The sequence below is a fragment of the Copadichromis virginalis genome, linkage group LG4, assembly GCF_057382275.1.
Source record: "Copadichromis virginalis isolate Kocher_CV1m ecotype Utaka linkage group LG4, C_Virginalis_male_GT1.1, whole genome shotgun sequence".
In the NCBI taxonomy this organism is placed as follows: domain Eukaryota; kingdom Metazoa; phylum Chordata; class Actinopteri; order Cichliformes; family Cichlidae; genus Copadichromis; species Copadichromis virginalis.
This window is the reverse complement of record NC_140621.1, coordinates 16,146,338-16,173,307: the sequence shown is the minus strand read 5'-3', so window position 1 is coordinate 16,173,307 and position 26,970 is coordinate 16,146,338. Positions and strand designations below refer to the sequence as shown.

General features: G+C 41.5%; 1 protein-coding gene across 2 annotated transcripts in view; it reads right to left on the bottom strand.

The window, feature by feature from the left end:
* Positions 1-26,970, bottom strand: part of mgat5b (alpha-1,6-mannosylglycoprotein 6-beta-N-acetylglucosaminyltransferase B) — a 72,590-nt gene that overhangs the window by 20,193 nt on the left and 25,427 nt on the right. For both annotated transcript variants that reach the window (XM_085453806.1, XM_085453807.1), the window contains 5 exons: positions 26,586-26,753; positions 25,023-25,187; positions 16,985-17,154; positions 4,043-4,174; positions 1,277-1,410 (listed from right to left, as the gene is read on the bottom strand). In XM_085453806.1, the coding sequence (XP_085309932.1) occupies positions 1,277-1,410; positions 4,043-4,174; positions 16,985-17,154; positions 25,023-25,187; positions 26,586-26,753 (769 nt within the window). The remainder of the gene's footprint in view (positions 1-1,276; positions 1,411-4,042; positions 4,175-16,984; positions 17,155-25,022; positions 25,188-26,585; positions 26,754-26,970) is intronic.

The following is a 26,970-nucleotide window of genomic DNA, read 5'->3' as shown; positions in this document are numbered from 1 at the left end:
ATAACAGCAAGTGTTTTGGCTACAGACGGTTTTGCTCATTGTCACTGAATTAATTGGAGACAAACATCAGAAAGTTTCTTTTGCTACAATTTTCACCAAAAAGTGTCATGAATGTGCGTGTGTGTGCTTGTGTTTTTGCACCTTTATGTTTGGGTCTTTGTGGGTATGTGTGTGTCTGCATCCCACACAGGAGGTATTACACATCTGTGCAGGCCCAGCTGTACTGATTAGTTTCCTGCCTGCTGCTGTAAAGGCTCGCCTGTGACAACCTGAGGTCTTTATTAGCTCACGGTGTGCTCACATTTTAAGTTTAAAACATTAACTCACTGGACACTGTATTAGGTACGCCTTGCTAGTACTGGGTTCGGCTCACTTGCTTTCTGAACTACATTAATTCTTCAGGGCACAGATTCAACAAGATCCTGTAAACATTCCCCAGAGATTTGTGTAGGGTAGCCTCAGTTTTCTGTTCTTAGCTGACAGGAGGGGCATCTTATGTGGGCCCATGTCCAAGATTTGATGATTTGTGAATTCAGAGATGCTGTTGTGTATACCTTGGGTGTAACAAGGGGTTACTTAAGTTACTGTTGCCTCCCTATTAGCTCAATAGGGGGGCGATTGTGGCTCAAGAGTTGGGAGTTCGCCTTGTAATCGGAAGGTTGCCGGTTCGAGCCCCGGCTCAGACAGTCTCGGTCGTTGTGTCCTTGGGCAAGACACTTCACCCGTTGCCTACTGGTGGTGGTCAGAGGGCCCGGTGGCGCCAGTGTCCGGCAGCCTCGCCTCTGTCAGTGCGCCCCAGGGTGGCTGTGGCTACAATGTAGCTTGCCATCACCAGTGTGTGAATGGGTGGATGACTGGATATGTAAAGCGCTTTGGGGTCCTTAGGGACTAGTAAAGCGCTATATAAATACAGGCCATTTACCATTTACCATTACCATAGCAATCTAGTCATTCTATTCTAACATCAACAAGATATTTTGCCCCGGAGGACTACTGGATATTTTCTCTTTTTTGGACTATTTATTCTCTGTAAACTCTGGAGATGCTTGTGAAGAAAAGTCCAAGTAGAGTTACTGCCATGTGATTGGTTGAGTAACTATTTTGCAGTAACAACAAGTTGAACAGGTGTATCTAATAAAGGGTTCATGAGTGTATATATCACACACATATGTGCATCAAAACAACTTAAAGCATCTGTAAATTCAAGCAGACGTTGACTTTAGACTCTCAATCTCAGTGAGAACAAAGATCGTAGAGAAATAAGCAGCCCACATACGGAACATGGTCATGTACTGCTGGCCATGAAGGTTCCAGTAACCCCAGTTCGTCCTGTAGCCATGCAGAGTTGCATACTCCTCGTGGTTGTAGGCAGGCTCTGTACCGAAGGTATCAATCACTCTTATGTGGCATCTGGGACAAAATAAGAGATACAATTAGCCTGAATTAGAACAAAGCTGTCTCTCGCATTTATTTGTCTCCTCTAGCTGAGTGAAAAACAATACATTTAGCCTTTTGTACTTTGCCAGAACAGCACATGTGCATACAGTGAGATTGAGTCTAGAGAAACATGAAGAAAAAAAATCTAATTTTGAGTTATGGGAGCTAGTCTGAGTACTCTAACACAGTCTGGGTGTCAGAGTCTTGGTTTGTAAAGCTGTCAGTAGTGATAGATGTCCACGTCCCCAGCCATCACCCCCAATAAGCAGAGATCACACACGCCTCAAGGTGAGACAATAGGAGCTTAAATAATAGACTTGTTTTACAGCCACCACAGGACACGCTGCTGTAACGGATCATGATATGGTATTGGTCCATCCTGGCCAGAATCTGAAGAAATCAATTTTAGGGCGAGGCTTTTTTTTTCCATGTGCAGGGCTTTGACTAGAAAATGCGTCAGGTTCTCTCTGATAATGTCAAAGCAGCAGTGAGTGGATAAACATTACACCGCTTTGACTGCATCAACAGAAAAACAAAATAATTATTGTCCTCTAAGATCAAACTGAAATAGAACATTTAGCTAACAATGACAAGCTAAAGAGGAGAGAATTACTCATCAGCACTTTATTCGGTGTAAATATTCACACTGGGAAGTGGAAGAAGCAGTTCGATGTAATGAAATTGGAGACGTTTTATCAATAGCTTGCATCTCTAATCAGTGTCAGGGCTGGAGAGGCAATCAAAGTATTGGCCTGTCACTTTGTCAGGAGAGGACTATTGGTCGATCAGCCGACCTTGAACTGATGCTGACTGGAATCAGCGTAGGCTTTTGATTTGAGAATTCTCAAAATGCAGCAGAATCAACATTCATTGCTGTGAAATGTGTCTGGGTGCTACCCACTTATTTCATAAATACAACACCCTTGTCCTCTTATGCATTCAGAGTAAAATATGGGATGAAAAAGCCCAGATGATTGTCATCATTTACATACGACTATAGCTTGAGTGTTTTGTTTTTGTTTCCTTTTTCATTAATCAATTTTGTGACGAAATTTGCAATTTGCATTGAAAGCTGTTTTTTTTATCGCCTGTTTGGTTTAAAAATTGAGGATTCACTTGTATACCATGACTGCTTCAGCACTGCAAAGCTGGAAGACAAGGACAAAAACTTTGCCAACTGCATTTACTGTCCTTTGATGCTCTGCTGAATTTGTACGTTTGTCACTGACAAAGAAATGGACAGTCTCTAATTTCATGGCAGTTTGATTTTAATGGAGAAAGGCAGAATATCAAAAAATTCAGAAAAAATGAACATTACATAAAAGGTATACATTGATTTGCATGTAATTTAAATAAGTATTTGATCCCCAAACATAACATAACTTAGTACTTGGTGAAGAAACTCTTGTTGGCCAGCACAGTGGTAAAAACGTTTCTCACCAGGTTTGTAACCATCTCAGGAGGGATTTTGGTCCGCTCCTCTTTACAGAAGCTCTCTAAATCTCTTAGATTTCTTTGCTGTTGCTTGGCAACTCAAAGCTTTAGCTCCCTCCACAGATTTTCTAATGGATTAAGGTCTGGAGACTGGCTAGACCACTCCACGACCTTAATGTGCTTCTTCTTTAGACACTCCTTTGTTGGGTCATTGTTCTGTCTTCTGTGTTGTGGCTGATGGGAGGAGGTTCTCATCCAAACTTTTCCATCTTATTTTGGCCTCTCAATACAGTGAAGTTATCCTGTACTCTTAGCAGAAAAACAGCCCCAAAGCCAGTTTCCACCTCCATGTTTGATTGTGGGGATGGTGTTCTTTGAGCCATACTCTGCATTTCTCTTCACGGCAGATCAAGTTGATGCCAGCGAGCTTGATTTTGGTTTCATCTGACCACAGCACTTTCTCCCAAGTCTAAGTCATTTAATTCACTCCCAAACTTAAGGTGGGCCTGTTGATGTGCCTTCTTTAGCAGGGGAACCATGTGCATGATGTAAGATTTCAGTCCATTACAGCGTAGTTTGTTACCAACGTTGGTGACTGTGGTCCCAACTGCCTTAGGATCAATAACAGCTCCTCCAGTTTTGGGCTTATCCACCACCTTTCAAATGATCATCATCACCACAAGAAGCAAAATTATGTATGTACACCCGGCCGAGGGTGATTGATGATCATTTTGGGTTTTTTCCACATTTCCAAATAATCGCACTAGTTGTCATTTTCTCACCAAGCTTCTTCCTGATGGTCTTGTAGCTCATTCCAGCCCTGACACCCTCTGACAGGTCTTTGGTCTTGCCCGTGTTGGTGTATAACTTTTATGTAATTAGCTTTCACTGGATTTTTCATTGATATCCCGTCTCTGTCCTTGAATGAAAACTATCATAAAAATTAGAGACTGTTCATTTCTTTTCAAGTGAGCAAACTTACAATTTCAGCAGGGGATCAAATAATTATTTCCCCCACTGTAGGGAGTGAACCCGGGGCTCCTTGATCGGTGTTTAAATTTCTGTTAACCAACAGGAGACCCCCCCCCCACCCGCCTGCCCTCAGATCTTGGTAAATAAACAGAAATTAATATTTTGATAGACACAGAAAAATAAAGCATAAAGAACTGACTTGTGCTTCCTCAGTGAAAGACCCATGAGCTGCTTCATTTGCTGCAAACCATGGTAGTCTGTGTAGATGAGGTCAAAGGGCAGAGGTCCCGTCAGTGGGCAGCTTCCTCTTCCTGGAGGTACACCCAAAAACCTGCACACAGGTCAGATGGGCTTTCATCATCACACTGAGCCAAACAAATTAAAACCCACGAGAGTTGGCACAAATAACAAAGTTTTGGACATTTCACCAACACTGTCCTGTAGCTAACCGCAGCATTTCTTCTGCTGATGTTTTCCAATATTGCCTTCTTTCATCATGTTTTCCCATGATGTATTTTTTTTCCTTTCAGTTCTCTGAAATTCTCCTTTGTGTTAAAGTATCCCTGCTAACTAAACTAATCAAAAAATAATAAGAAGCCGGCTCCCAGAAAGCACTGCAGCTCCAGTAATATTCCTGCAGAGGAAACTTCGAGCTTATAAGATGGCAAAGATGTGTGCATGAGTGAGAGGAAGAGAGAGTGAATGAAAGAGCCCAATCACGTCGTGAAGCATGTCAGCGCTCTCGGTGAGACGGCGCAGCTATTCAAGCATACAACAAAGAATTTAGCACTACCAGGGAGCAACGTCTCGCAGTGGGGAGCCACCCAGTTTGTCTGCAGGCTTGTTCCAGCTCACACACCAAAGCACACATATTACCCAAAGCAAACACCACATTCATTCGACACCTATGAAGGGGTGGTTGCATTACGCATGTGCAATCTGCCAAACTCATGATGATGAGGGGCTTCAGATCTTTTACCTTCAGCCTTAACGTGCACACCTTCTGTCTGTATTTTTAAATGTCTGCACCACATTAAGATGCCTGTCATTCTGCTATTCTGCAGCTTGATCAGCCTTGATATGAAAAATCTGCTGCCTGAATATAAATAAATAAATAAAACACAAAAATCAGGCTTAAATAAAATCGGAGAATGGCAATTACAAAAGAGCCTTTTGGAAAAGGAAAGACAGAAGATGTAAATTTGGTGTCTGCTATCACAAAGTGCTATCTAACTTCAGAGCACCCGGCTTTCAGCTGGGATCAAGGTTGCACTTTGTTCGAGAAAAAAAGCAATTAAGCGCGCCTATTTTCATTACAAAAGGAAAGATCCATTTCGTCAAACTTCGGCAGTTCTGAAGACCGACGCCACAGTACAAAACAGCGCGGAAGAAAAAAAAGACAGTGTAATTGGATGTGAAGATTTGTAAAATCATCTGTATATTAAAGAGATCTCACTGCCTGTCAGGATAATGTGACATGAAACCATCTGAAGGCAGTTTGCTGAGAGAATAAACTCTGGTATAAGATACTCAGGTATGCATTCTATATTCATCCCAGACTAGACAGACAGACAGACAGACAGACAGACAGACAGACAGACAGACACAAATCTAAATATATATCTTTTAAAATGAAATGGTACAATAGAATAAAACTAACCATTCACCTTACAAATGTAATCAGATCAAGTTTTGACACATTTGTCTCTTGAATTCATCAATAATCCTGTTCAGCTTTATATTTGTTACAGTCCAGTGAGAGCAGATTTTTCTTGATTACTTTTGACAGATATATTTGAGAACAAAGCATAATGAGACAAAAACTTGTCTATTTTATACACAGACATTTTAATGCTCAGTCCTGCAGCACTAATCCATCTATTCAGATTGCGGGGAAGAAGCACAGAATCACAGATTTCTCTCACCCTTGCCACCTCTTTCAGTCATCCATCCAATCACCAAGTTGTTCCCCAGACAGTGTGTCCTGGGATCGCTCTGGGGCATCCTCCCAGTGGGACATGCCAAAAAAAAAAAAAAAAAAAATCTTTGAAAGCCTTTAGGAGGCATCCTAATCAGAAGCGTGAACAACCTCAACTAGCTCCTTTAGCTATTTTGCAACAGATAAATGTTAAAAGAAAATTAAGTCATTATTTGGTTAAATAGCTCTGTGATGCAATGGTGACATTTAGTCATCCTTTGAGGATCGTTGTTAAAGGGGGCGCCTGTCTCCCTTTCAGTAAGTAAGTAAAATATTCATTCATGTATGTTCTCCCCGTGTCTGTGTGGGTTCTCTCCGGGTACTCAGACTCCCAAAGACATGCAGTTAGTGGGGTTAAGTTAACAGGTCATTCTAAAATGGCCCAGAGGTGTGAATGGTCTGACCGCCCTATGGCAGCTGGGATAAGCTCCAGCATAATCATCACTTCCAGAGAACTGTTGTTGATGCAGGACAGTTTATGTTTTATACATGATTCCCTTTGCTGTGGTTCGCCAAGATGAACTCTTTCCTGGCACAATCATTTCTCTGGCCTTCATACTGGTATGCGCCTTCTGGCTCCAAATGCAATCTCAACAGATGAAAAGAACATAGATGCAGGTTAGAAACGCACTAGCCTTTTATGTGCCATCAAAAGAAAATCAGAAACACCAGAGCAAGCAGTCGCCCCTGTCAGTCAGTCAATAAATTACTTCTGTACAACTCAATATGACGGCACTAAACACAAAACATTTTCTCAGAAGTAGTGAAATGCATGTGTATGTGAAGACCAATGAATAAAAATCCTTTAATTGAAAGCCCACCTAAAGTCAATGGCAAACACACAAAATGCAATCTTTAAGATTTGAACAATAATAAGCATCTCAAAGCTCTTTCTTCCTACATGATGCCTGTCATCAAAGTGAACAAAAGCAATGAAAATCTATTTCTAAAGATCATGTGTGATTAAAATGGCACTAAAAGAAAACCCACTGAAGTACCAATAAAAGGCTGACCGGTCTGGTGAAACAAGTTTTAAGCATTTCTTTGAGGAAAATAAAATTGTTAGCAGTTGGAGTCAAATCCATGACCTTACATTTCACCATTCTTTTACTACCTGGCTCAGAAGCAAATAACGCACAACGCAGCATACACATACACACAAATACCTGCATAACAAGAGCCATCGATCTTTCTTTGGACAGAGAACATATTTAGTCAGCACGGCAGCCTTGTGGAAACCAGCGTGGCAGCTGGTTCCTCAACAGTGGACGGGAATAATGAGCAGGAGAGGGTCAGCCAGCGATACTTAAACTGCAGTTTCATCAGTCGATGATACACACCCAAGCAAGTCGGTGCTTACACAAACAAAAGGCTGTTTCACTAAAGCTGTGTTTTCACTCTATACTCCTTCAATTGAAGTATGCAGCCCGGTGGATAGAATCCACCAAAACCATAATCAGGCAACAAATGTACAATAAAGTAAACTTTTCAGATACTAAATAGATTGTGAGGCATTTCACAGATTCATGAAAACCAAGAGAGAGCTGAGGATGATGTCTGTAAACATGACTAACACACAATGACAATAACAACATAAAGCTTGTTCACAGGTTCACTCATGAAGATCCGTAGCAACTCGTCTGCCTGCGATGCTGGTTTCTTTGAGCTGCGTGTCTATTCGGTGTCAGACTTCATTTCATCACTTCCTACCAGTGCAGGTATCTGACCATGTTGACCCTTTTTTAAAAGTGATTGCTTGGACTTTTGGACAAGGAATGAACCAAAATTCATCTTCATGTTTCTTAAACGGCTACAGGAAATGTTCGAGTGTAGTGAGGTTCTACTGCATGGATTTCTCCTCATTTCTCTGCATCACTGCTTTACATAACAATATAAAGTTCCTTGAGACAACTGTTGTTCTCGTCATTTGGCGCTATATAAATAAACTGAAATGAATGGAAATTTTTCCCTGCACTATGAGTCATAGTGTGTTCAGTAAAGACATGAACACAATCTGTTAGTTCATGTCTGACCTTCAGTGTGGCTTAGATGGAAATTCAAGTAATTTAAAAAAAAAAAAAAAGAAAAAGAAAAGAGAAGAAAGAAAAAAAACCAAATGTTTCTCTGCATTTTTCTCTGGTGCCATAAATCTAAACATTAATGCATTTCTATGGGGCTGTATGTATAAGATCATATGTATATGAGAAACTAATGACCTCAGTTTCTTCCTGAGGCATCTCCGTACACATACATACAGTACATTCTTGCTTTAGCAAGAGTGGACCATTATTATAGCGTTAGGTGTAATCAAAATAAAAAGTAGAGCATTTCAGACTTTGTATATCATCATAATTAGAAGCAGATGTGACTGTTTATTTAAGGAACATTTCAAGGTGTGATCAAAAGCCTCGACTGATGTCAACATTCCCAAAAGTGGACCTTTACAGACTGTAGTGGAACTAAACACAAAGGAACGTCTTGATGCATTCTGATGCATTCTGGGAGACTGAAGAAGTCACTTGGATGAGTGACGAAACGTTTCTCCCACAAAAAAACGATACGTCCAGATGAACAGATTAAACTTTTGGAGGTAAACACAAGGGAACTTAACTGAAGTTAAACGAGTCACTTCCTGAGCTGTGAATCTACACTATTTGTTAGACTTAAGACATTAAGTAGATTAGAATACTGTAAAACGAACAAACTCCATATAAATGTATGGGACGTTTTCCTCAACATTTCTCCATAACACTGAATTTTGTATCATTCTTATTTGAATCTATGTGGTCATGAAGTGTATATTTTTTTAATATTATATTTCTACTGTATTGTGTTTCTAAAATTTATTTATTTTTAATCTGAAGACTCAAATAATTATTAAGAAAAATCTGCACTGCAACTCAAAACTTAATAGCTGTTCTAAGATCAGCACTGTTAAGAGGTAAAACTGAGATTTCTACTAAATATTTCTACTGTGCACATTAATGGCGTAAACTATCATAACCAAAAATAACTAAAAATTTACAGTCATGCTATCAGAGCTATTTGACTGTACGTTAAAACTGTACATAAGCTTCTGAGTCTGAAAAGGGAAGCCAGCGCTGGAGCGTCTTGTACCTGCATTCTTTCTGACGGCCAGCAGGTTGCGAACAATAGTTCAATTATATGGAGTACAAGCTCTTGGCTCCTTTGATCTATGACCTTAGAAAAAGCTTTTCTGATGAGTTTATGGACTTAGATCCTAGTTTCCACCTCATTTTGTACATTATAATCCCCTTTAGTATCAAAAATCTGACTACATCATGGTAAAAATGGGTGTACAGTTTCAACTGTGTGCGTGTACAGATTCTTTAAAGGTCTCAGTTAGATTTAGCGTCACGCCTGGTTTCAACATGGTGACAGCCAAAATACAAAACACAACAGCTTGAGGCTCGCCTGAAACGGTGGCTCACTCCATCGATTGTGGCTCAAGAGTTGGGAGTTCGCCTTGTAATTGGAAGGTTGCTGGTTCGAGTCCCGGCTCAGACAGTCTCGGTCGTTGTGTTCTTGGGCAAGACACTTCACCCGTTGCCTACTGGTGGTGGTCAGAGGGCCCAGTGGCGCCAGTGTCCGGCAGCCTCGCCTCTGTCAGTGCGCCCCAGGGTGGCTGTGGCTACAATGTAGCTTGTCATCACCAGTGTGTGAATGGGTGTGTGAATGGGTGGATGACTGGATGTGTAAAGTGCTTTGGGGTCCTTAGGGACTAGTAAAGCGCTATATAAATACAGGCCATTTACCATTTTCCATCTTTTATCTAGTGAATAGTGAACATGCGCTAGAGCATGAAAATTAGTATCAAATTCCACGAAAAAGGCCAACAATCAAAATATTTCACTCTGAGGTAAACGTGGTGCGCAACTAGTCAATTAAACAACACTGCTGTCACAGGACCGTGCTCCTAGCATGACTTAAAACCGTGACATTAATTTTTACTCTATATAATAGCCACTACATACACACATACTGAGCCACAGATTTGCACGCTGCTTCGTGTGGTTTCACTCACCGGTACTTTGCATGAGTACGTCTCTTAGATTTCACTGCAGGAGTTTCAGTATGAATTACGGCCTGTATGGGCTCTCATAGTGTAATGCTGACATGCATTAATGTGAGAGCAGATGTATTACAGTGACTGAGTGCAGAGCTGTATGCGAGTCTGCTCCTCATACATCCACTAATGCCGCTGCTGTTCAGAGGTTTAATTGGATATATGCAAATCCAGGGAAACTTTAAGAGAAGAGTAGAGGGATTTAAGTGCATTAACGGCCTAGGAGTGCGGAAATGAGAGTGCAAACATACTGTAACTCGCATACAGTATGCGCATTAGTACAGAAACAACTCTCTCCATCTCCCTCACACACAAGATTAGAGGATAAGGCTGGCATTAGTTTTATCTTTTTTCATGATTAGCAGCAAATCCCATGAAAAGACCGAAGCCACCGATGAATTCCCCCTAAGTGCTGTCTGTGCAGCCGCAGTCTATCATATACAGCTCCACTATCAAACATACACAACATAAAACAAGATTTTGTTTAACACAATTTTGTTTCCACCTCATAAGCAGGCGGTACATCCATGAGCATGCTCAGTGACGCCTTCCTAATATAGAAGTATTCTTCAAATGCAGTTGCAGTTATAGAAAATTGCATGCCACATTCTTCATAATGAAGGAATATGCACAAAGATGTAGATCACATCTGGACAACTTATAATTATAAGAAGGATAATATCATTTAAAAATAAGATAAAATAATCTCTGCATACATTGTTTTGCACACGCACAATGCATTTGAGCTGCACTGCAAAGAAGATTTGGGTTTTAATGGGCCACTCAGCTTTCATAGAGCACGAATAAGCTGTGAGATAAGGACGGCATAAAAGGAACACTGCAAAGTGAAGAACAAAGGTGCAAGACTTGCATAAATTTACTCCTCTTGACAACCACCACTGGGCACAATTTCTCTGTTGCACAGCTGGCCACTGGCACCATAACAAATCAACAGTTTGGGGAAAGGAAGAGAGCCAGAGAAACAAACGAGGGAAAGAGACTTCACGGTCACATTGTGCTACTTCTTAAAGGGTGCATATGTCCAGCAGGGAGGGGAATTGGCTGAGGCAGATTTTCAGACACATATGAGGAGCCGAGCCTGCGAGCGAGGAGGTTGCCAAGGGCTGCAGGGCAGCTGGGAAGAGGGCTCACAGTGTGAGGGGAATGACATGGGCCCCTCTCTCTGTAAAGAGGGGAATGGGGTCTGGCATGCTAATCAACCACTTGAGGCAGGAGGAGGAGACAAATACTCAGATGTTGTTTCTGTTATGATCATAAACAGCTGATGTGCCACTTTGATGTGCACTGTCTGAGTCAAACTTCATGTTCAAACGGCTAATGAAAATATGGCGGCTGTCACGGCACATAATAAACACTTTCCTCATATTCATGTTGAACAGCTGTGTGAATGTATAAATATGACTTTCTCTCATAGTCTGCAAAAATAAAACTGTTAAACATCTGTTGGTTTTTTTTCTGGGGAAAATATCAATAATAAAAAACAGCTGAGTCCAAATCCTGCAGCTCACTTGTGGTTTCTCCCCATTTTTAATTTTATTTATTTATTTATTTATTTTAAACCCACACTTTTTATTCTTGGCGTACTTTGAGTTGTCAAAATCACAAGCGAACGTATTCTTCTTGAAAGTGTCCTCGTGCTGCAAAAATTATAACAGCCATGGATGTCTAGGGACATAAAAATCTGTGGGAAAATCTGTTCAAATCTGGTTTGGCCTTTAAAAAATTCAGTGAAAATATGTAACGAGAATTAACAGCTCGGGTTTCTAAGCCTCTGTTTCTCCGCAGGTTGCACTGATTTTTAACCTTGTCCGCATCAGTTGCCATCAGTTATTCATTTCATCGCATTAGATCAGGGTTGTCAAATTCATTTTACACTGAGGTGCAATTTTAACAGTACGTCCGAGTTTTTTCTACCTAATAGAGAAATGCTGCTTTACTACATTGAGGAAATATCCCTGAAGTAGATTAATAAAATTACAGAAAAAGTTCTGGTAGCTGGAGGTTTTTGTTAATTCATAGAAAATGTTCTTATTTTTATTGTGGACAAACTATTAAAAAAGAGAAAAAAACATTTCAATGTTTATCTATCACTTAGTTACTTTAGTGCAGTATGAATGGTCATGTGGGACTTTATCAGGAGGACAAGCTGTAACACTTATGAAAATACATTTAGAAGTCACAAATCGATGCCATCCTTCACAATTTCCAGTGGGCCAGATTGGAGTCTTTGGCAGGCCGATTCTGACCCACGGGCCTTATGTTTGACAATCGCTGCATAAGATATAAGTTCAAATATCATATACATTTAGTTATGACCAAAAATGTGCCGTGTGAAATGACTAGGCCAAATTATAAGCAGTTCACCTTTAAGCCCCAAAGAGTTTGGGACAAACTTCAGCCATAGCTTTTGTAAGCAGAAATGCATGAAAAACCCCCAAAACCAAAACGGGAACCTTAAAAGCCTGAAGGCTCTGTCATAATCTAAATGAAGAAATATCTCACTATGGTTGCCAGACATTGAGGGGGGGAAAAGAGCTATTTTAATTTCCCTTCCTGTACCGAAGACAAATCATTATGATGCTATCTCACTGATGTCTACTCGGGCTATTTTTAACAATACTGCTGTATTGCCTTTGATCCTAAACCATAGAAACATCAATCAGAAAGCTGCTGGGTGAGAGTGCATCAGCACTTATGGAGAGGCACAACCTGAGACTGCAGTGTAACAGGAGGAGGGGGTCTTTGCCGGAGCTTCGGAGACGAAAATGCTTTGATTTCAACTTTCTTATTTTACACTTCTGAATGCCCGCTCACGTCTGCCATTAATTCGCGTTTTCGGGGTAGGCTGCTGGATTACAGACACATTTGACCCTGAATTTGACATTTGTTAAATAATTTCAAAGGGTTAGCAATCACACAATTCAGACACGTCTTCATGTTTGCAGCCAGGAACAGGGTGAAATTACCTGGCGGTTGTGTTAATGGGCTCTGTCAAGTGCACTACAGATCCAGATTAGACATAATTGATCTAGAAATGGCTATGCTTGGCATAAGCAGGGGAGCCTGAGAAAACAAACAAACAACACTGTTTCAGAAAGAGATGGACAGAGAGTGTGTCGGGAATCGTCACAGGAGATGTGTGGCAGTAGCTGTAGCTGAGGTGTATATCCTGTGGGTGGAGGACAGGGAGTCTCTTTGAAAAAGCACACTGAAATATTGGTTTTCTTCAGATTATCTCTGGATGACAACACTGCTTTGTCTGCTTACATTACCTCTCCACTCTGCTGACAGAAATTTCTATACCTGAGTGTGTAGTTGTTTCCCCTGTTTTTTTTCACCCCCTTTCCCTCCTGTGTTTCCTAGCTCCTCAGGTGCCTAGACACCATGCTCTGTTGCAGGCTAATTACCTGTGTCGCTCTGGGAGGAGATGAGGGGAGATCCCCAAGCAGAAGAGACAGCTGTCTTTGCGCCTTTCCAAGCTAATGTAGGGCCCTCCCCTCTGTGCATGACAAGCGCCGATGTTACAGACAGAAATCATGTCAAGGCCACTTCAGCCTCCACCTCAATTAGAGCAAATCCGGGGAGGAAGAGTGACAGAGACTGCATTTCTTCTCTTGTTCTTTTAGTAATAGTTGTCTCCTTTTAAATGGATATGCCTTTTGCTCATCTTTTCATGAGACAACCTCCTGCATCAAGGCTCATGTCTTGAATTATTCTCCACATTTTTATATTTCACCACTTCCAGCATGTGATTCTGCATTTACAATAAAGAAATGAGTAAAGTTCAATATGTATTTCATTTCTATCATGTGAACTGTTTTTACCTCAATGTGCTTTGGGTGCAGACTAAACTGCTATCTCTCTGCTGAACTGGACGAGATAACCTTTTTTGATGTTGCCTTTTAGAGCATTTTTAATGCCACCATCTGATAAGGCTTGCTTTGTGTTTAATTGTGCTAACAGCCGACATTATTATTAGTTTTTGCATCCTAATTAGCAGATATTTGTGTTTGTGTGGTTGACCCGTGAAGTCTGTAGTAGAAATGGGAGTATGGAGCCAAGTATCAATAGTATTGATACCAGTGTTGCTATCGGTATCAGACTGATACTGTTGAGCTCACTTAGGCATGCTAAATTATTTTTTGGAAATAGAAAAATACATACCTCAAACATGCCCACTGAGAAAAACAGGACCTTTTATTTGTAGCCTGTAGCATATTTAAGTTTACCCAAGGTGCTTTAGGTCAGTGGTCTCCAACCTTTTTTTGCGCCACGGACCGGTTTATGCCCGACAATATTTTCACGGACCGGCCTTTAAGGTGTCGCGGATAAACACAACAAAATAAAACTAGTACCGGTACCGAAAAAAAGAAGATTTATTCATAACACACCTGAAAAGACCCAGGAAAACCAAGTTAACGATAAAAACGATAACAAAATAACTGAAAACCAATAAAAACCCTGAAAACCATACATTTCACACTCAACTCTCGCGGCCCAGTACCAAATGAATCACGGACCGGTACCGGTCCGAGGCCCGCGGTTGGGGACCACTGCTTTAGATCTTATCTTAAAACTGACTCCTTATACTGCCAAACTTTCTCTTATGTCTTTGTATACATGTGTGTTTGTGTACTCTGTGGCTACTCCAACTTCCTTCGAAAGACTAGCATGCTAGGCTAACAGATGTTTCTAAATTGGTTAAAGGGCTAATGTTAGCTGGTGATACTGTAGCTAACATTAGCTAAAGTATCACCAGTTAACATTAGCTAATGTTAGCTAAATGCTAACATTAGCATGCTAACATTATGATGGTGACAAAATTGCTTTGAAAATTTACCAATTAGCACTAAAAGCAACCTGCTAACGTTGACTCAAAACTACACATGAAAAGTGTGACTGTCAAAGCTGTGAAAGGATAGGCATAAAAGTTCACACAAACCATCTGATATTTGAGATGTTTCAGTCACACTAACAGGAAGTGCTGATGGTGCCACACTGGAAAAGGCTTTCTTGTACTGCCAAGAGACCTAGGTAAAAATATCATTAGGATGATACGCACCCCTGCCACCTAACAAAGTCTAGATGATAATTATGAATGCCTGTGCCATCTGTTGTTCCCCCATCTTCTTGGATAAACATTAAGAGACAGAAGCAGGTTTTCAAAGTTATAATTTCCAGGTAGTCAATAATAAAAAACAACAGATAAAAAAGATAGAATAATTACAGTTTATATATATTTATTAATTCAGCATCTACTCTTAAGAAGGAGTGATCAGTGCATCTTTCAGCACAAAAGAAAAAGACCACAATGGAGCACCTGCAGGGAAAGTAAACAAGCGTCTGCCTAAAAATGTACCATGGGAGGATAATTGATTTGTCTGAGCAGGCCAGTAAATGGAAGATGCCAGCCAAAGTCGCCACACAATGAAGCCACCAGAGAGCACGGATGTTGCTAATCAGCTGTGTGATACAAACCAAAAGCGGGCTTCCCACTGTAACTGAATTCCCAATATGGCTAATAAGCCTATCAGAGAGAGTGCTGAACATATGCAACAGGCCTGTCCACATAAGCACCACAGCAGGCCATGCAGTGATATTAAGCTCTTTGGGTGGAAAAGAGGAGAGTAGGAAATGTAAATAGATCCATGCCTGAGGGAATCTGTGGGAGCGCAACCCACATAACGATCTGTCAATTTAATAGCGTGTGGGAGAGTAAAAGTACGGGATGGAGAGAAATGTTCTCCTTTTCTGTTCATTAATCGTCACAGAAAGGGATTGATGGATGTTCGGCGTCTGTCATGGCCAAATTTTAAAGGCTGTGGAAATGGAGAGGGAGATCTAAAAATTGCCATATTTTGGGGAGTTGCGTCCAAGAAGCGCTAATTTCAGTTCTCCATTATCTTTTCTCAATGACTGACCATTTCATTTGCTGATTACTGAAATGGTAAGTTAAAAAAAGAAGAAGAAAGAAACTCAAATATAAGCACACACTGGACGCACAAAATATGAGCTGCTTGAAAGAATCGTCCATAACCCTTGCTAATGTCTCTTTGTGAGTCTCTTGCAGGACTCATGCAATTTTCAAAACATTTCTGATGCTGCTCCCAATGGAGACGAGACTGCGGTGATTCAAGCTGCCATGACACCAATTAGTGGGGTAAATAATGGCATGGAAAGCAGACGCATTCCCACAGCGGCTTTCCCACCTCACTGATCTCCCTAGTATTTTCAAAGTGGCTTTTCTTCACAGCCTGAAATTTATGATGAAAGGGCTGCACTAACTCATCAGTGCTGTTGCCTCTTCCATACAACAATGGCTCGATAACCAGTGCATATCATCATCAGGCTGTCTGCTCTGGCATCAAGCCACAGCACTGTTAACACACACCAAAAAAAGAAGAAGAAGAAGAAGAAGAAGAAGAAGAAGAAGAAGTAATAGCAAATCCAGACTTGTTCAGTCATTTTCCTGAGCAGCCACTGTGAAGCCCGGGCAGCTCCAAAACACCACGCCACTGAGTAAATGTTCAAGCAGGCAGGACTGGACATGTCTGCTTTCTGCTTTCTGAACTCTCCATACTACACCTCATCGCCGTGGCAACCAATAGTGTTGCTTTTAGATAAAACCAGTTCACCAGCCTGACTGCGAGACACGCTGTGTGTACACGTCTGTATGTCCTCTGTCATAGGCCCTTATGTCTGTGCAGCGAGTGACGAGCCCGTTATCACTCAGGAGTCAGTGAGCTGCGCCAGGAAGGAGGTGCACAAGCTGTAGAGATGCTGTCAAGCCCTCAGGCTGAAACAGCACTCTGCAGCAGGAGGAGATAGCTTATCTGTGTGTGGCCAAAGGTGATCGAAAACAGTGTGTAGGCAACAGCACTGGGATCGGGCTGCCGATGGCTCACAGAGCATCTAGAATGAACAACAAAGCATTTTCATTCACTTTTTTTGTTGTTTTGTTTTGTTGCTTTTACGAAAGAGCAGATGACTCCCGCACAGATACCCTCACATAAGATTTTAACTGTGTGTTAAATGCAAGGTTTATATTAGCTTACCCATGCAGCTCCTTGAGAGAAAACGAGATCTTGAGGTTGTGTCCCAGCACGTGGAGGGCTGTGAGAATGTCGGCCCATTGCACCATCTCACCTAAAGGACCTCCCTTCAGCACCTTGGGACTGAAGACATCCCCAGACTCCTCTGTCAGAAAACCCACGTGGACGAGAATCTGAATGCAGAAGGTAGAGAAGAGTCAAGGCAAGAGAGGAATGGAGTTGAGTGCACCACAGCACAATGTTTTTTTAATGCAATGCGTGCAGTGTTTCAGTTCTGTTACAGTAGGGAACTGGAGATTTTTTTTTTGCCCCCATCAATTTCAACTTTTGCTATTCAGACAATCTCCAGCACTGCATGGGGAATAACTGAAAGCAATTGTGAGAGCAATTTTCCTAGGTATTTTAAAATTTCACATATAAATGTATCCAGATATTAGGCATGGATCAGTGAGGTTACATTTTAAATACTGAATATGTAATGAATGAGGAAAAAAGGAAAGAAAAAGCAGGCTGGCTGCGTTTCCACACTAGGGAACCAATTCATTCAACTCTGCATGAAGCCGAGAGAAAAACTGACCTGTGCGAGGATAATTAATATGCACAACGATGCACGACTTTTAAAACTGTTTACCAGGAAGCATAGCTTTCACAGGCTATTAAATATTTTCAACAGATGGCAGCATATACTTTTCTTTTTTTTTTTTTTTATTTCTCCATCACACGTTTTGAAAAACCTTTTTTTTTTTTAAAAAAAGATTCACAATAGATCACACATATGCTAGCTAAGTAAATTTAAACATTGCAAGCATTGCTTTGTTTCAGTTCGCAGATTCCTTTATTGTCTCCTACACTGCTAACACAAAACAGCTTGAGCCTTGAAACTGTTTAGCATGCAGAGCTGTGCCCACATATGAGCCACACATATCAGATGTGAAATCACTGCCGCAACAACAGTGCGAATTGTGGTAGGGAATAAAAAAAAACAAACAAACAAAAGATCTCAGTTTGGTGTAAGGGCAGGGGTGGGTGGTGTAGGGGGGGTTAATTTTATAATTTGCACAAACATTGAAAGAATAAAATAACCAAGTACGTAAACAGGACATAGTGATTATCAGCATATGTTCAACAATAACAGAAAGAAGAATGGATCCTTTGAAAAAATATTATAAATCCTTTTATTTTTTTTAATAGATAGGGCTTCACTTATTATAATGCTTTTGAAGACAGGAATGGTTTGGTCTAGACTGAAGCATCACATTCAGAAGTGATCAAAAACAGCGTGTGGGCACAAACACTGTGATCGGGCTGCTGATCTCTTACCGAGCATCCAGAAGAAACAGCAAAGCATTTTCACTTCTGAATTGAAATTTGTGGGAATTTTCCATAATAGTGATGATGGTGGTAAATGTATAACGTGTAAGTTAAAAAAAAAATAGATTTAAAACTTTACTCTGGAGGTTTTTTTTATTGGATTAAACTGATAAAACTGTAAAGTTAAAGTTTATCTAGAAAAAGCTATCAGTCTGTTTGTTTTTCCTGATTTATCCAAGTCAGGGTTGCAGGAGGGCTGGAGCCTATCCTAGCTGACTGTGGGAGAGACATGGGGTACACCCTGGACATATCACTAGTCTATCAGAAGGCTAAGACAGAAACACAGTCAATCACACTCATGGCAAATCTTGAACTGACTTAACTGAACTGGACTGTGGGAGGAAGCTGGAATACCCAGAGGGAACTTGTACAAACACAAACACGACATGCAAAGTCCACACAGCAAGTCCCCAGCTGGCCAGCAGGTTTGAAAGCAGACCATACTTCCTGTGAGGGGGCAATGCACCATCATGACACCCTCCCTTTAGATAATGATATAAGCTTGCTAAAATGTTTTGATAGTTTGGGGGAATGATTTATACAACCCTGATATCTAAATCAAGTCGAACTCCGTGTAGCTACTTGGCTTGTTGAAGCTACCCAGGTGTTAGCTGGTCTAAAAAGTTCCCTCATCTCACTTTCCACCGTGCTGTGGGTAACACTGGGTGCAGTTGAGTCCCATCTCGATCAAGTGACGAGGACAATGATGTGACCGTTTCAGGAGATGATAAAATATTTCTTAACACCCCGATAGCTTCCTGAAGAACTCCAGTTTCTTCTCCCGCCTCCATGCTGTCAGACACTTGAAAGTGACCCGCGCGTGCTTCTCAGCCAATCACAGCGGTACAGACACCCAGCCTTCCGTTTCCATTAAACTCCTTCCGTTTCCACTATACTCTTTCATTCACATACATTATTCTCTTGCATACATATATTTTCTTCAGACATGTATGCATTCTCTTCTTACATACATATATTATTTGTGAGATTAAATGCATATTGAATGCATGTAAATGAGAGCAAAATGTAGGAATGCATAAATGAAAACGCATGTATGTTAGAGTGAAAATTGTAAATATACATGTATTTTAATGTACATAAGAGAGCACAATACTGCAATGTGTGTGTTAAATGTGTAAACATGAGAATAAAAATATCTAAATATAGAAATTAAAATAAAACTATGTGAGAGTGAAAGTATATACGCACGTGCGTATATACACGCGCACGTACGTGTGTATATACGTATATACACACACACGTACGTGTGGATGAACCGGGATGTTCGTCTCCTCCTGAAGGCCCGCAACACTGCCTTTAGGTCAGGAGATGCACACGCCTACAGTACAGCCAGGGCTAATCTAAAGAAGGGCATCAAAAAAGCCAAACACCATTACAAAAAGAAGGTAGAAGAACACTTCTCCAACTCCAACCCCCGACGCATGTGGCAAGGACTCCAGACCATCACAGACTACAGGACCACCAAACCCTCCCCCGCATCCTCTGATGTCTCCTTCCTCAACGAGCTCAACAACTTTTATGCTCGTTTTGAGCGAGGGAACCCCACAACCACAACCAAAGCAGACATGACGCCAGACCACCAACCTATGACTCTCTCCCCCACCGATGTAGGAGCGGTGCTGAGCAGGATCAATGTCCACAAGGCTGCAGGCCCTGATGGCATCCCCGGGCGTGTTCTCAGAGCGTGTTCTGGGGAGCTTGCAGGAGTGCTCACAGACATATTCAATCTGTCCTTGGCCCACGCTGTGGTACCGGCCTGCTTCAAATCCACCTCCATCGTCCCGATACCCAAAAACTCCAACCCATCTTGCCTCAATGATTACCGCCCAGTAGCACTCACCCCCATCATCACTAAGTGCTTAGAGCGACTGGTCCTAGCACACTTCAAATCCTGTCTCCCCCCCACCCTGGACCCCCACCAATTCGCATACCGCCGGAACAGGAGCACAGAGGATGCAGTCTCCATCGCAATGCACTCTGTCCTCTCACACCTGGACAACAACAACACCTACGCCAGAATGCTGTTTATAGACTTCAGTTCAGCATTCAATACAATCCACCCCTCACAACTCATCAGGAAACTGACAGACCTGGGTATCAGTTCCCTCATCTGCAAATGGTTACTGGACTTCCTGACCAACCGCCCCCAACATGTCCGGCTGGATAACCGCTGCTCATCTACCATCACAATGAACACCGGTGTACCACAAGGCTGTGTGATGAGCCCTTTCCTCTACTCCCTCTTCACCCACGACTGCAGACCTGCTGATGGTTCCAACACCATCATTAAGTTTGCAGATGACACCACGGTGATTGGCCTCATCAGTGACAACGATGAGGCCACCTACAGGGAGGAGGTGGATCGTCTGGCTGAGTGGTGCGACAGAAACAACCTGCTGCTTAACACCGAGAAGACCAAGGAGCTCATCGTGGACTACAGGAGGAATGCTGACCCACATCCACCCATCCACATTAAGGGGACAGCTGTGGAGCGTGTGAGCAGCTTCAAGTTCCTGGGAGTCCACATCTCCGAGGATCTCACCTGGACGACCAACTGCTCCAAGCTGGTCAAGAAGGCTCACCAGCGCCTCTTCTTCTTGAGGACTCTGAGGAAGAACCACCTGTCCTCAGACATCCTGGTGAACTTCTATCGCTGCACCATCGAGAGCATCCTGACCAACTGTATAACAGTCTGGTACGGGAACTGCTCTGCCTCGGACCGGAAGGCGTTGCAGAGGGTCGTGAAAACTGCCCAGCGCATCGCCGGAGCACCACTTCCTGCCATAAAAGACATCTACAGGAAGCGGTGTCTGAAAAGGGCTGGGAAAATCATCAAAGACCCCAGTCACCCATCACATGGACTCTTCACCCTCCTGCCCTCTGGGAGGCGCCACAGGAGCCTCCGGACTAAGACCACCAGGTACCGGAACAGCTTCTTCCCCACAGCTGTCAGACTCCTGAACTCTGCCTCCTGACATCTGACCCACGTTAAACTCATGGACTGAACATACACACACCCACAATGGACAACTGTACCCTCAAACACAATAATAACATGGACTGAACCACCACTCACAACCACTAGCACTTTATATAGCCTCTGTAGAAACTATCTACACCCTCACTTATCTTAACTGCACTACTGTATAGCTCTGTGTAAATAATCATTCTGTACATTCGATAATTTTTAATCCTACAACTGTTTACAACTTGCATAGTTCCCATTTCTGTATAGCTGTATATCCCAGATTCTGTAAAGTTATTTATTTCATATTCTGTATAGTTATTCATATTTATATCCTGTTCATATCCTGTACATAGCTTGTACTCACTACAGCCTGTACATACTTAGTTATAGAATATTCACAACATACTTCATACCGTGTACATTATAACATACCATAATAGACCCATTTCTGTAATATACTCACATATCTATATTATTGCTAATATATATTGTAATATATCTATATCACTAAAGCACTTCTGGATGGATGCAAACTGCATTTCGTTGCCCTGTACCTGTGCAATGACAATAAAGTTGAATTCTATTCTATTCTATTCTATACACACACACGTACATATACGTATATACACACACGTGCACCCATGCTATCTTGCATAGATAGAGCACTTTAGGTTGAAGTTGTAAAAACACACATACATACACACATACATACATAGCCTCTAGTCCAGTGTGACCATCTGTTCTGACAGGATGCTGATGTTATTGTTTTATCTGAAGATGATTCTGTGTCCAGTCCACTCAGAGGCAGATTAATTGTATTTGAACAGATTAATTCAATCAACAAACCAAAAATATCAGACACGATTTCTAACTGCTTGTCAAAGAATGACTCAGAACAGATTTCAGTTCCCACAACCTAAAAGAGCATGCAATTGCAATGCATGCATTTCCTTACCCTTTCTATTTAAATCAAGATTTTTGCTTCTAGTTAGACTTTAAACAAACACAAAAGACTCACCAGCAGTTACTCATGACTTACTAAAGTATCACATGAATGCCGAGTCATACCTACTGAACGATAAAGTAGGAGGTGAGGACAAGTTTTTCACTCAAACACTAAAAGCTCAGAGTACAGTGAAACAGTAAAGGCATCAGAAAACTGGACACGCTGGCCCGATACACTCTATAAAGATCTCTCTTTCACACAAATCAGTGCATTTCTGTTTGCTCAACAGCTCTCAGTGTTTCAGCAAAGGAAGCCAAGCTTGCAGGGTCTGGTTAATGGACAGTAACTATTACTGTCACGCAGACCATTACAGTAAACAAAGCTCTCTTTTCCCAGTGGGGGAAAAAGAAGCTGGCATTTGGAAAGAGCGGAATCCTATTAATAGAGAGAAATTTGATTTATTCAGTTGAAAACTGGCTGATGAGAGCAACACAAATACACACACATAACATAATGCCAAGATAATGTGAGTTCATTTACAAAAGACAGAATTCAGCAATTCTGAATTTCTTTCAGTCTTGGGAGAACGGCCTACATCCATCTCAGTAAAAATAGCTTATGAAACTGAGATCTGGACTACAGTAGCATCATAATGAGAAGCAAGGCACATATAATGACACTGTAGCTTCTTAATAAGATGCTCCACACAAACATGCATGGCAAATAACTTACCATACAGTACATGGAGAGGATGTGTAATTGTATGGCTATAATCACATATGACTATATTTATGTTCAAACCAAATTAGTTCAGACATTTAATTACTTCATTACAATAATAAGATGTGATGTGGAAACAATGTCAGTATCGGTCTGTTTACGATTCACTGACCAGTTTTGACCAGGGAGATGATGTCATTGTTTCAGCCATGTTTCCTTAGAGCCTGTGCAAGAAGGCCATGGTCTATTAGCACTAGTTAGAATAGATCTGTGTAATGCACCCCTACAATCTATGCAAGTACCTTTCTAACCAAGCTTTACTTAATAGGAGAGAATTTAGCAGTACACTTTCATCTAAACACTGTCACCCCTTGCTCCAAAATACAAAATGGGCCAAAACTGAGACTTTGCAAAAGCAGCAGTTGGATAAGATGGACATAGCTACTGTGATGTCACCCGCAGGTTTCTAAAGTCCTGTAGCCTCGAGATGAGACTATAGTTATTAGCTATACCACAGATAATCCTCTATTTTGAAACACAGTATCACTAAAGACCATTAAATTCAGGCCCTTTGCAAAAAAGTTTAGATTTTTCAGATCCAAACTCAACACACTTGCATTTTTGCGGAAAATACGTCCTCAAAATATGCACTATGGACAAAAAAATTAAGTTGGCATCAAGCAATGATGAACTGGTCATGATGTTTCTAAACAAGAAAAGGAAGAAACTGGGATTCTGGGTTCATCCGATTCTCACGAGAAGCCGACAGCAGGGAGAATTTCATGTTTGAGTCCGAAAAATATTTTTAACTCACAAAATATTTGCACAGATCTTTACAGATTTTACGGAGCCAGTGTGTAAAGGCCTCAAGATTTCTGAAAAAGGACTGAAATTTTTGTTCAATATAAAACAAAATGAGTTCTTACACTCAGTAGAAAAGTCTGACTGCTATGGGATGCAAGACTTGTTGCAACCAAAGCTATTGCCATCTGGTGGCATCTGGAGAAAAAGTAGTTTTAAGGCTTGATTTATTCTGTATGCAGTCCATCTTTGATATACAGATTATGGTATGGAATTGGCATTACTTTACTATTTTTGTGGTCAGATTGGCATCAGACAAAATTCAATCAATTAAAACAATTAAGAACAAACAGCTGATATTTTAAAAAGTGTGCTTTTGCCTTAGGCTACAGTGAATTTTCAGCCCTTGGTTGTAGTGGTTAAAAACAGTGGGGTTTTTGTTTTGGTGGGTTTTTTAACTCCTGTGTTCTGAACCAAAAACATATGAGCAGCCTAAGGCAAAGCAGAAGTTTCAACAGTGCTAATCAATGCGTCATCAAGATGTGAAACAGCTAACACCACAGCAATTCAGATAAAAGTCTAGAGGTGGGGAAATCTGCCATGGCTGTATCTTGTGGGTGTTCTGCATTACACATTGTTGTTTTATGCCATAATTAACATCAATCTTTGCGACAGGCATTGAACATTTACTTTTTATTCCCAAATGTACAATCTAAATTCTCGCCAAAATACACCATGCACTCATGCCAGTGCTTTTTCACTGGACATCTCTTGATACTTGGTGGAAATGCAGCTGTCAGAGGTGAAAGTGCACAAAAGCCTCTCAGTAGTTACTCTGAGTCAGCATCTGTTCATGTCTGTACCTCAGCATAGTGTAATTAACACCAAGCAAGCAAAGATTAAGAAGAACATAAAAGTTCATCTGAGTGTCACGGTTGTTGGTAACTTGGTCTGGTGTGTGAGCAAGTTTGTTAGAGTAGAAACATTCTGTGCTGAGAGGTTTTTTTTCCCCTCAGTGCCGAACCAGATGGATTTAGATCAAATTAGAAACTGAGGAATACGTTTCCAGACTTAGAAGAGCACTCATCTGCTGTATGTTGCTGTCACAACACTTTGAAAAGAGGAAACCGCATCACGGACTACTTCTCCTTCTGCGCACACTTTTCCTCCAGTGTGCGCAGAAGCATTTGCGTGTGAAAATCTCTCATATTCACCCTTTTTTGCTCTCTCCAGTGGTTGCGAAGCTTGTCATCCAGCCGCCGAGCAGCAGAGGCCCACTGTGCTGCCAGCCTGCGTATGCGTCTCTTCATGAAGCTCAAAGATTCCTTCCCGGTGCCCACCTGCTCCATCAGAGCCCCGATGTCAGACTGAAAAACAGCCTGGATGACAGGAGAGGAAAGGTATCAGAAATGGAAGGAAAATTAGATGTGGCTTTTCATGAGCCAATAATTAATTTCATTCTTTTGTTGTAATAATTCCTTACTGAATTTTACACCAGGAAATAGGGATTATGCTGGTATTGAGATGAACGGGTGAGAGATATTAGAAAAACGTTATGATGGCTGTTTTTTCTTAACAAATAAAGCAGTTTTCATTGAATGTAGTTTAAAATCTATAGGTGACAAACAGTGTGCAGTGTCTTGTTATCCACCGTTAGCCTGAGGTAGACTCCTTGGATAGGACACACGAGATTCCCAGATTTTCCTCTTTCACCCACTCTAATCACTGCATTATAAGGCATAACCAGTATGGGATCGTTAATCGAAGGAGAGACTGCATAGAAGAGCTGAAAGGATTTAGAAGCGAATAAGCTGATAACCACAAACCCAAACTGTCTCTCTCTAACACACATATACTATAAAAGAAAAAAAATACATAGAGCTGCACCGTCTTCTCTCAATACAGGTGGATTATTGCTCTCAAGAGCAACTTGTGCACAGCAAAACAAGATGCAGAGCACTGAAGGGACGCATTGGGAGTATTCCCAGTGAGTACCGGCTGGCAATTACAGCAGAAGGCAGAGCTGCAGAAAGACTTCACGTCAGGGCCCATCATGCTGGCAGTGCATTACTCTGAGGAGAGACACGGGGGAGAGGATGGGGGCAAACGGATGGGTAGACCTAGCAGAGTGATTGTAAGCTCAGCGCATCGCATGTTGATGCTGAAAATAAAAATCAAATGAGGCAGGAAAGCAAACAGCAGTGAAAACTGGGAGCGACACCTAGCACCGTTTAAGCGATAATTTACAGCTGCTTATTCTCCTCCGCGGGGAACTTATCAACAAATATGGCCACTGAATCCTCGAACATCGAAGCACGAACCACTCACCATTTCACACCATTATTTTTTATTTGCCAATTTCACATATTTTCTTATATTTTTGCCAATTTCAGGCTTATGATAACTTTGAGATCGACACCACAGGTGGCGTTTCATGCGAGTGCAGATTACCATGCACTTCCTCAGTGGAGCATCAGCCCCTTTTTTGACCTGCCGGTGAGAATTTCGACTTTAAAAACATTGCACTCCCCCACCCTCTTGAGTTCTTCTTCATCAATGCACAGCCGTGAAAACAACCCAGCAAGATTCCTTAGTTCAGCAACAGGAATTCTCCTTTATTCTGCAGAAAAGCTTCTAGCTCTTGTACATGGCTGGGCCATAGTGGGCGAATGTTTAGCCCCTAAATCACTGTCACTTTGCTCTCTGTTCCAAATTATTGTTCGGCTACCAGAAGGTCAGAAGCAATTGGAAGAAATGATGTGAAAATATTATATTACCTGTCTCTTGGGGGGAGGCTTTAAGGTAGGTGTAGTGGTCTGATTCCTCCAGGCCAGTGGGGGGCAGAACCACTCCACCTCACTCAGGTAGATAAGGAAGGAGCAGTCAGAGCCGTCAACGCCATAAAAGGCGTAGCAAGGGTCCGAGGTCCAACGAGCACGCATCCACTGGAAAGAAAAGTTGGGGTTGAATACTAAAGACATACTGGCCCAATACACCACCAACAAAAGAAGCTGTTACAGAATTCAGTTTTTGTAAACTGTCCTTCATGTTCTCCTTGACCTGAGGAAGGCCTCTTGTCAACATTATTATCACGTTATTATTACTTTTTTGCATTACCACAACCTCGAAAATGTTTTTTCTAAAAAGACAAAAGCCTGAGTA